A 10,510-nucleotide genomic window follows, 5' to 3' on the forward strand; every position below is an offset into this window, starting at 1 on the left:
ATGCCAGAAATTGTTGAAACAAGACAAAATGGAGCAGGGGCAGGGAAGGGGGGGGTAACACCTCATTCTTGGCACCTGCAACAATGAAAACGCATCCCCACAGAGGCTGATTCAGCATCAAAGCTTCCAAAGTGGGCTCACAGCATCAAACAGTGCCAGCCATGAGCCAATATTGGCATAGCAGAAAGATTTGCGAGATCCTGATGTCCTTATCCGTTCCCTATCTGCATTCATATCAAACTCAACATGTCAATTTGTTTCCCCTTTCAGCAGGAATTGAGGCATTTTAGCTACCTCTCTGGGCCATTTCTCTCCATAGCAGCAAGTTGGGACCCTGTGGAGCAGAACCCAGTACGCTCTTCCCTGGGGCTGAGCAGAAAGTGACTTATTTGAGCCTCAAAAACATCTCTAAGGTTTGCTAATGATTTACTTTGAGCTTTGTCATTGGAGAAAACTTTGTGATTAGTGCATCTCAGAAGAACTTTTTAGGTAGCACACCAGGCAGAGGGGCAGCCATGCTGTTTTTCTACAGAAGCGATACCCTGCAATACAAATGTATCAATGCATGCATGTTCAGCTCTGCAGTGTTCCCCCAAAAAAAAAACCAAAACCCACTCAAAATCACCACCATCACCTGTCACTCCACTCTCAAACACCAATTTATTGCATCACATCACTCCTGCAGTCCTGGCTTGCCTTTAGGAAGACCAGACCCAGCCCAATCCACAGCGGAGAGGCAGATCTTGACACACACAGGGTTTTCCTGAAGCAGGGAAATGCCAGAGTGAAGAGATCTGTCAGGAGCCAGCAGCTCTCACAGGAACTGCTGACGAGGTCTGGGTGTTGCAAGAGCACGCCCAGCCACCCCCACTCTACAAAAAGCAGCACAGTCAGTGCTGGTGACTCGGAGTGCTGCGAACAGAGTGAGCAAACAGGACATGGTGCAGAAAGGCATGCAGGAAGGCTGTAGTCACCCCCGCCAGCTCAAGAGGCGAGCTCAGTTTGTTGGCCATCACCCTCTCAGAAGCCTAGCTATGGTATTCACCCAGCAGATAACTACGACCTCTGCATTTCACAGAATGGATGTGGTAACCCAGACAGAGCTCCCACGAAGATGTGCAGCTGCCCAGGCCTCAGGCTGCAGGGAGTGTCAGAGCCTTTCCCTGGTAAGGGATGGCAGTGGTGAGAACAGCTGTCTGAGGTGTGGCCAGGTGGATGATCTGCTCAGCATAGTGGCAGAGCTGCAAGAGGAAGTACAAAGGTTATGGAGCATCGGGGAATCTGAGAAAAGTTATAGACTGGTGGAATCACGCTCTGCCCTCCCTGAGACAGAAATAGCAAAAGCAACATGAAAAAAATGAACATCAAGGAGATCTTGTATCCTCCCCCACCAGGCTGAAGGCAGTGGCTTAAAGGAAAGGAATGAATGGGGGCAAGTGCATGCTTGGCGCAGCAAGCGGACTCCCTCCTTGCCCACCTCACCTTCCCAGGTGCCTTTATGAGGCTCTGGATGTGGAAGGCCAGTCAACAGATGATGGTCCATCTACACCAGAGGTGTTGCCCGGGTCAGAGAGAGCCTACCCACCGTATCCCCGACCACCTCCATGAGGAAGAAAAGATGGGTTACAGTTGTAGGCGACTCCCTTCTAAGGGGAACAGAGGGTCAAACATGCCAGACAGAGCCTCCTCTTAGGGAAGTCTGCTGCCTCCCTGGCACCTGGGTTAAGGACATCACTAGGAAACTTCCTAGCCTGGTATGGCCCTCGGACTATTACTTCTCTTCCATGTGGGTGGCAATGAAGCCACAATGCATAGTCCAAAGGCAATCAAGAGAGACTTTAGGGCCTTGCATAGGTTATTTTTTTCACTCTTCTTAGAGTTGTGGGCAGCGACATGGGAAGAAACAGACACACTCAGTCTATTAATACTTGGCTCTGTGCTTGGTGTCACCACTGCAATTTTGGGTTTTTCAATAATGGGATGACCTACACAGCACCAGGCTAGCTGGCACCAGATGGGATTCACCTTTCCTCAAAGGGGAAGAGAGTCTTTGCTCATGAGCTAGTGGGACTCATTGACAGAGCTTTAAACTAGACTTGAAGAGGGAGGGGGAATAGTACGAAGCTTGCCCAGACAAGCTGAGACCACCCTGAAGAACAGGCAGAAAGGTATTCCAGCCACTCCAGCTAGTAAATCAGCTTCATCAAGGGCCCAACTTAAATGCCTCTATGCAAACGCATGTAGCATAGGAATAAACAATAGCATTAGAGATGTATGCATGTCTGCAGAACTATGATTTTATTGGTATCACAGAGGTGTGGAGGCATGGCTTCTATGACTGCAGCAGCATCAGAATGAGGGACATAGGCTCTTTAGGAAGGACAGGCAGAGAAGACGAGGAGATGTCACTCTCTATGCAATGACCAGGGGGAGGGCATGGAGCTCCTCCTGGAGACGGATAAGGAACTGACAAGAGTTACGGGTCAGGCTTAAGGGAGACAGGGACAGGTGACGTTATAATGGGGGTTTGCTACAGGCCACCTGACCAGGAAGACAAGTAGATGAGGCCCTCTACAGACACATAGGAGCAGCCTCACGTTCACGAGCCCTGGTCCTCATGAGGGGCTTCAACCACTCCAATATCTGTTGGAGAGGGACAACACAGCAGGGCATAGGCAATCCAGGAGGCTCCTGGAATGCGTTGGTGATAACTCCTTCTCCAAGTCACAGACAAACCAATGAGAAGATGGTGCTACGCTGGACCTTGTTCTCACCAAACAAGGAGGGGCTGGTGGGGAAAGGCTCAAGGGCGGCCTGGCTGTAGCCAACATGAAACTGGAGTTCAGGATCCTTAGGGCATGAAGAGGGTACTCGGCAAAGCTCACTACCCTGGTCTTTGGGAGAGCAGACTCCGGCCTCTTCAGGGATCTGCTTGGTAGAGTACCATGGGATAAAGCCCTGGAGGGAAGAGGGGCCCAAGATGGTTAATATTCAAGGATCACCTCTTCCAAGCTCAGGAGCAGTGCATCCAACAAAGAGGAAGTCTGGCAAAAATGCAAGGAGGCCTGCATGGATGAACGAGGAGCTCCTGAACAACTTAAGCACAAAGGGAAGCCTCCAGAGGGTGGAAGCAAGTACAGGTAGCCTGGGAGGAATACAGAGAAATTGTCTGAGCAGCCAGGGATCAGGTAGGAAAGTGAAGCCCTGCTGATAGAATTAAATCTGGCCAGGGACATCAAGAAAATCTTCTACAGGTATGTCAGTGATAAAAGGAGAACTAGGGAAAATGTGGGCCCTCTCTGGAAGGAAACAGGAGCCCTGGCTACCCAGGATATGGAAAAGCCTCAGGTACTCAAGGACTTTTTTGCCTCAGTCTTCACTGGCAAGTGCTCTAGCCGCACCATCAAGTCACAGAAGGCAAAGGCAGGGACTGGGAGAATGAAGAACTGCCCAGTGTAGGAGAGGATCAGGTTTGAGACCATCTAAAGAACCTAACGGTACATGAGTCCATGGGAATTAGATGCATCCACGGGTCCTAAGGGAACTGCAGATGAAGTTCCTAAGCCACTATTCATCATACCTAAGAAGTCATGGCAGTCCAGTGAAGTTCCCACCGACTGCAAAAGGGGAAACATAGCCTCATTTTTAAAAGGGGAAAAAGGAAGACCTGCAGAACTAAAGGCCAGTCAGTCTCACTTCTGCGCCTGGCAAGATCATGGAGCAGATCTCCTGGCAACTATGCTAAGGCATAAGGAAAATAAGGAGGTGATTGGTGACAGCCAACATGGCTTCACTAAGGGCAAATCCTGCCTGACTAATTTGGTGGCCTTTCGCAATGGGGTTACAGCATTGGTGGATAAGGGGAGAGCAACTGACATCGTCTACCTGGACTTATGCAAAGCATTTGACACTGTCTTGCACAACATCCTTGTCTCTAATTCGGTGAGACACGGGGTTGATGCATGGACACACTCAGTGGATAAGGAAATTGGCTGGACGGTCACACTCAGAGAGTTGTGGTCAATGGCTTGATGTCTGAGTGGAGACCAGTAACAGTGGTGTTCCTCAGGGTTTGGTGTTGCCGTGCTGTTTAACATCTTTGTCCGTGACAGTGAGAGTGTGATTGAGTGCACCCTCAGCAAGTTTGCTGACAATACAAGCGTGTGGTGTAGTTGACATGGGAGGGAAGGGATGCCATCCAGAGGAACCTGATAGGCTGGAGAGGTGGGCCTGTGCAAGCCTCATGAAGTTCAACAAGGCCACGTGCAAGGTCAGGGCAATCTCAAGCACAAATACGGGCTGGGCGGAGAATGGACTGAGAGCAGCCTTCAGGAAAAGGACTTGGGACTGCTGGTTGATGAGAAATCAACATGAGACGGCAATATGTGGCCTGCAGCCCAGAAAGCCAACTGTATTCTGGGCTGCATCAAAAGAAAGCATGACCAGCAGGTACTAAGGGAGGTGTTTCTCTGCCTCTACTTACTCTCGCAAGACTCCACCTGGAGTACTGCGTTCAGCTCTGGAACTCCCCGCATAAGAAGGATATGGAACCAATGACCAAGTCCAAAGGAGGTCCACGAAGATTATCAGAGGGCTGGAGCCATCTCCTATTGAAGACAGCCAGAGAGTTGGGGATAGCAGTCCTTTCCAGTACCTAAAGGGGGACTATAAGGAAAGCTGAGAGGGCTTTTACAAGGGCATGTATTAACAGAAGGGGTAATGGCTTTAAACTGAAAGAGGGTAGATTTTGATTACATCGAAGGAAGAAATTCCTCACTCTGAGGTGGTGAGGCACTGGAACAGGTTGCCAGAGAAGCTGTGGATGCTCATCCCTAGACGTGTTCAAGGCCAGGTTGGATGAGGCTTTGAGCAACGTGATCTAGTGGAAGATGACCCTGTCAAGGCAGGGGGTTTGGAAATAGATGATCTTTAAGGTCCCTTTCAACCAAAACCATTCTATGATTTCTATGAAGACCATGATTAAATGGATGTGAGACCAGCTGCTGCTTCATTCTCCTTGGCCATGTATGGCAGGACAGGAGCAAAGATATCAGCTTCTGTTTCCTGATTACCTGCAGCCTCTTTTCACATCCTGAAGGTAAGAAAACCTCAGCTGAATCAATGTATTGCTACACTGACACTTCAATCAACAGAGCTGAAACAAAATTAACAACTTCAAGTGCTCATCACAAAACCTTGCGTGGAAGAACCCAATGTTCGAATCTTCCAGCACCTCTCCGGGGAAAGATCTCCATTTCTAGCCATACTGAGAGCAGCAGCTGGTGATCAGAAAGGCATTACACAGCACTGGAGGTGGGGTGCAGCTGCTGAGACAGGTGCTGTGTCCCAATCACCCACACACATCATCATTCCCTAGCGCATTTCCCATTGAAGGATGGGCTCACTTTCATATTAAAAAAAAAAAACATTCTTGCACCTGCTGGAGGACATCACCTTGCCATCATGCAAGTCCCCGCACTCTGGAAAGCGATTATGCTAGCCCAGCACAAGCAATGCAGACACCTCTAAGGATTTTTTTTTTTTCCCCCCTCTTGTAGCTTAGATTTCTGCTCTGCACACAGCTGCACTGGGACACACTGTCCAAAAACAGCTAGCTCCCACATCTGGGCTGCTCATCACCTGCAGGAGAAGGCTGCAGCTGATGGAATGAAGCAAGCAGCTTTTTTTGTGGAAACGGTAACGCAAAGAACATAACCAAAGCAGAAAGCTGGCCTCTTACACAAGAGCATACTCTGGTTTTCCCAAAAGTTTTGTCATTTCTGTGCTTGCAGAGACTGGGGAGACGAAGTTTGTGCTCTGCAGAGGCAGGTAAAGGACTGCACTCCAGATTTCTCAACCTCCCCCACCACCATTCCAGTAGAGCTGGCAACAGGGACCCTGTACCAGTACAATGTACCCTAAACAGGGATGCATTTCCTGTCTACAATCCTGTCCCACATGGCTACAGCTCTAAGACCATCACCAACGCCAAAGTGGCCAGTAAGGTCATGACAGACCTAGAAACACCAGTCTGAGGCCCAAGGTGATTTACAGTAAGTGGCACAGCCAGCTAGCCTGACACAGAGAGATCAAGCACGCTGGAAGCCTGCCCACCACCAGAGAGCGCCTCAGCACCTGTCAAAGGCTAAGCAGTCAGCTAGCAAGGGAGAAAGGTGATCTACAGTGCAGAACGTTTGGTGACTTTCAGAACACACGATGAGGAAAGGGCCTGCAGAGTCACCACAGTGCTCGGTTTCCATCAGCAGCGCCAGTGCTGCAATTCCAGTAAGGGTATAAATAACAGCAGAGGAGAAGCCAAAGAGCACCCTACCTACAATGCAATGGCAGGGAGAGGGTAGGAAAGTCCCCAGCACCACATATAGTCTTTATCCACTTGGCCAGACTGTCCCCTGACGATTCTGCATCTACGCCAGGACAGGCAAGCACATGTTAGATTGCACACACCATTTCTGCGCAGAGGGAAGCACAGGCTTTCCAGGTACCAGGGCAGGCAAAAGTGCAAGCTAAATAGCAGTGAACAGCTGACAGCTGTTGTACACATACAGTGGCAGACAAATATACATGTAACAGCCCTGAGCACCTGGGAAGAGGTGCATTAAGAGACTTCTCTGCCACTACATGTTTATGAGGCTGCAACTCATCCAAAATTTTGGACTGGGCTTATTGGTGGAGAAAGGAATCACAATGACACACTGGGAGTCATAGCTTTCAGATAAATCCCAGCACCCTAACAGCCCAGACAGAGGAAAATGTTGGAAGTCAAAAGCAGCGTTCTAAGAAATAAGGGCTGGAATCTGTAAGCAAAGGGAACTGAGCCTATCAGCAGCATCCTTTCACTTCTAAATGAGAGAGAACAGTAGTAGAGGAGGGTAGGGAAAGCTGGGCACGAAGGGAGAGTTGAGCGCAGTTTCTAGGATGCCATTCCAAGTAAGAATCCTCCAGCAAACCCTCCAGTCAGGATAACATTCTTCTTCAGAAATATGATCACCTAAAGCAGGGGAGAGAAGAGTCAACAGTGTTCAACGACAGCAGGTCACCCATCCACCCTCCCCATAAGAAGACATCCCTCAGACTGTTCTCCGAGGTGAATGATGCTTGGAGAGAGTTCACTGCTCGGGTCTGGGAAAATATGCTACCCAATGACCTCCCCTCCCTAATCTCCTGGCTGCATGTATAGCTCCTGAACTGATCTAGTCTCAGATCTCAGCCCAGATCATCCAAGAGCTGCAGTCCAAGCCTACATGCTCCAGGGCTCTCTCACAACCAGCACAGTCAGTCAGACAGATGGGGCTGCTGACTGTGCACACCGGACAAGGGTACAGCAGAGTCCAGGGTAACTAAGCGACTCTGCTGCCAGAACTGCTTAGCTTTTCTTGTCAGACTGAACAGACACTTTTCCCAAAAATCCCAGCACACTTTCTCTCAACTTCATGGAATTTGCAGCAACATATGGTGAGCTGGCGTCATGCCTAAGAAGCAATCCTTGCTGTTTCAAATATGCATAAATAGCTTTGCCATCTCTCCAGTTTTGCTGTCATGCAAGCATTCCCTCCTTGTATTTGCACAATGGAAGATCTATAAGTGCCCAGGAATCAATCCTGTTTTGTGCTGTCCCTCCAGCCAAGCACCTGCACACGCCCTTGGAGAGCTGCCTCACCTCATCCACTCTGCTTTTCACTTCTGTAGACGTTTTGTTACCACTGCTGTGAAATTCAGCTGCTGCTTGGCTTTGTTCACATCCCGTTCCACCAGCTTCCAGTCCACTTTGATGTATCCCGTATGGTTTGCAATCTAGAGTTTTGAGGGGTGGAAAGAAAGCTCCTGGAGTAACGTCCTGCGTGACCATGGCTAAAAAGACTCCCTTGCCCACAACCTTCCCTGACCACAGCCACCTCCACAGTCCAGTGGGCTAAGAGGATGAGCACATCAGCTTAAAACTGGACAAAGGACCACCCCTATGGCTGTATTAAATGTCCTGCAACATCTGTCTCCCACAGTAATTCCCCTATCAGCAGGGCACACATTGCAGCTTAGACTGTTTCAGCCTCTATTCTCTAACGCAAAGCTGACATCAACTCCCCTTCACAACTGCCATGTATATCATTGGGGCTCTCTGTAGTTCTCTTGCTGCTGTGGGTGGACACAGCTATTAATATAGCCTGTTCCTCTCCAAATAGTTCACACAGACCTGAAGCAGGAAAAAGCCACCTCCCACCGCTGTTGCTGCCAGCTTTCCAACTTTCTGGAAGATGAATCCAGTGCACCTGTAAATCAACAAGGATCCAGTCAGGAGAACAAAATACCGAACACAGGCTCCTCAGCATGCTTCCCACGGGCAAGGCTGCCTTTGGCAGTAATTACCCAAGACTTGGAGACAGCCTGAGAAACAGCAGAAGAAACCATATGCAACCAGAGAAAAGAGAAAGGATATAACTTTTTACCTCTCACTACCACATTTCAGCCTTTTGCAGGTTTTATTCTTATCTCTTCAGCATCAACTTTCTCCCAAAAGAGTAATCAGAAACACATGATTTCACCAAAACCAACAAGTGATTTTAACTTTTTTTTTTTTTACTGGTATCATCTCTGAAGGGAAATTAGGCGGCTCATCTGCTGCTGCTCCATGATAGAGCATAGGAAGCAGATCACAAGGCAAGCTTCTTCGTTGCCCAAACAACTGCTTACTTCTCATTTCTCAGAAGAGAAAAATGCTGAAGCAAGCAGACAGCAGTGGTCTAAAGCTATACTGGTCTCCAAACTGGGTTACAAGCTTTCAACATGAAAGACACCACTGCAGCCACCAGAACTCAAGCAAGTGCCACCCCATTGCTCAGTCATGCAGCAAAGGGCCAGTGTACTGTATCATCCAAAACAGACTTTACTATGACCACAGTTTCCTTATCAACATGGCAAAACAACACAGCAACCTGCTCTTACCCATTTCTCAATACATACACTTAATGAAGATACAAGAGAGAGGTCGCCAGCTCGTATTTTTACCAGATCTGTCATACACTTTTAAACGATTACCCCTGTGCCAGACAAAGATGACAGGCAGGGCAAGCAGCAAAGCAGTGTGATTACACCAAGTTTTCAACTTGGACCATGCTGCTGTGAGAATGAAGTTGCAAATAGTGCCACAAGCCACCAGCCCCAGCACTTGCTACAAGCAACACGAAACCTCAGGAACCATGCTCACAGGCACAATAAGCCACCTACGTAGAAATTTTTATGCAGATAACTGAAGCGCACCTATCTCCAGGGAAGAAGGTATCCTTGTTCCAAGAGGCTCATATTTGCCTGTCCTAAATTCAACAGCACCACTTTATGCTAGAAGCTAAAGAGAACTATCTCACCTCAAAAAATCCTGATGCTATTTTCTTCCCTAGGAGATAGCCTCAGTTATTCAGCTCCATGTTAGAGACAGCTTTTAAGACCTCTCACAGTTCAGCAGAGGATGCCAGTGCACAGTGAGCTGAGCACGCTGGACACCTGCCTTCTTTGCAAGTCTGCCTGATGACTACCCTGCACCTGTCAGCATGTTTCCAAAAGTATGGCTAGTGCCCACAGGCACCCTGCCTGCCACAAGCAGCAACAGCAACCTCAGCACATCTTACCATCCTGTGACCCCTCCAATCACCAGCTGTGTGGCCACGTTGTATTTCTCAGCACTCGACCCCGAGCTGGGGGCGAAGACCTTGCGCCACCAGGGCCGGTTCTTGGTGTACTCCGCCAGGTCCAGCACATTGAACGAGTCCTCCTTCACACCTGCAGGCACGTGGAGAAGCTCAGTGCCAGGGCTGCTGTACCACAGTCCCCTGCCAGCTGCCCAGGGCCCCCCCAGGGACCCGGGCCCACTCACACAGCTCACAGGGTCCGGTGCTCCCCCCAGGCCTTTAGGAATCCAAAGGCCCCACGCTCTCCCCCAGGGCCCCTCAGACTCCTCCAGGGCCCCTCAGACCCCCTCGGATCCCGTCCCCGGGACCCCTCACGCCCCTCGGTGCTCCGGCAGATCATGCCCCTGAGGAAGGGGCGCGGGCTGAGGAGTCCTGTCCCGGCAGCCACCCCGGAGCGTCCTCAGGTAGCGCCAGGCCCCGGCACCGCGCAGGGCACGGGCCTTGCTCTCCGCCGGCGGGGCCGAGCTGGGGGTCCGAGGACTCCTCCACCGCCGCCCCGGTCCGGCCCACCTCCGCCCGGCACCGCCATGGCCCCGCTGGGCTCCGCTCCGCCGCCGCCGCCCGCACGTGACCGCGCTGCGCAGGCGCGCGGCGGCTGCCTGGCACGGCCACGCCCCGCTACGCCCCCGGCGCGTCACTGAGCCGAGGCGCGCGCGCCGGGAGCGCTTGTGGCCCAAGGAGCCGAGTGGGGACGTTCGGGGCGCCGACGTATTGTTATTGGCCTTTTACAGCTGGGGAAGCTGCTGCAGGGTCAGCAGGACTTGCCCGCAGTCAAGGGCAGCGGCAAGTCAGAGAGTGCCTGTGTCACCTGC

The 10,510-nt window shown here is 50.7% G+C and overlaps 1 protein-coding gene across 1 annotated transcript; it reads right to left on the bottom strand.

Moving 5' to 3' along the window:
- Nucleotides 1-5,624: 5,624 nt before the first annotated feature.
- Nucleotides 5,625-10,238, bottom strand: FUNDC2 (FUN14 domain containing 2). The gene is given in 6 exon segments (XM_086619579.1): nucleotides 5,625-7,009; nucleotides 7,679-7,717; nucleotides 7,720-7,812; nucleotides 8,210-8,285; nucleotides 9,639-9,789; nucleotides 10,209-10,238. Coding segments are annotated over 6 exon segments (456 nt in total). The 5' UTR covers nucleotides 10,228-10,238; the 3' UTR covers nucleotides 5,625-6,931.
- Nucleotides 10,239-10,510: the final 272 nt, after the last annotated feature.

Source organism: Tauraco erythrolophus, chromosome 13, assembly GCF_009769465.1.
Source record: "Tauraco erythrolophus isolate bTauEry1 chromosome 13, bTauEry1.pri, whole genome shotgun sequence".
Classification (NCBI taxonomy): Eukaryota; Metazoa; Chordata; class Aves; order Musophagiformes; family Musophagidae; genus Tauraco; species Tauraco erythrolophus.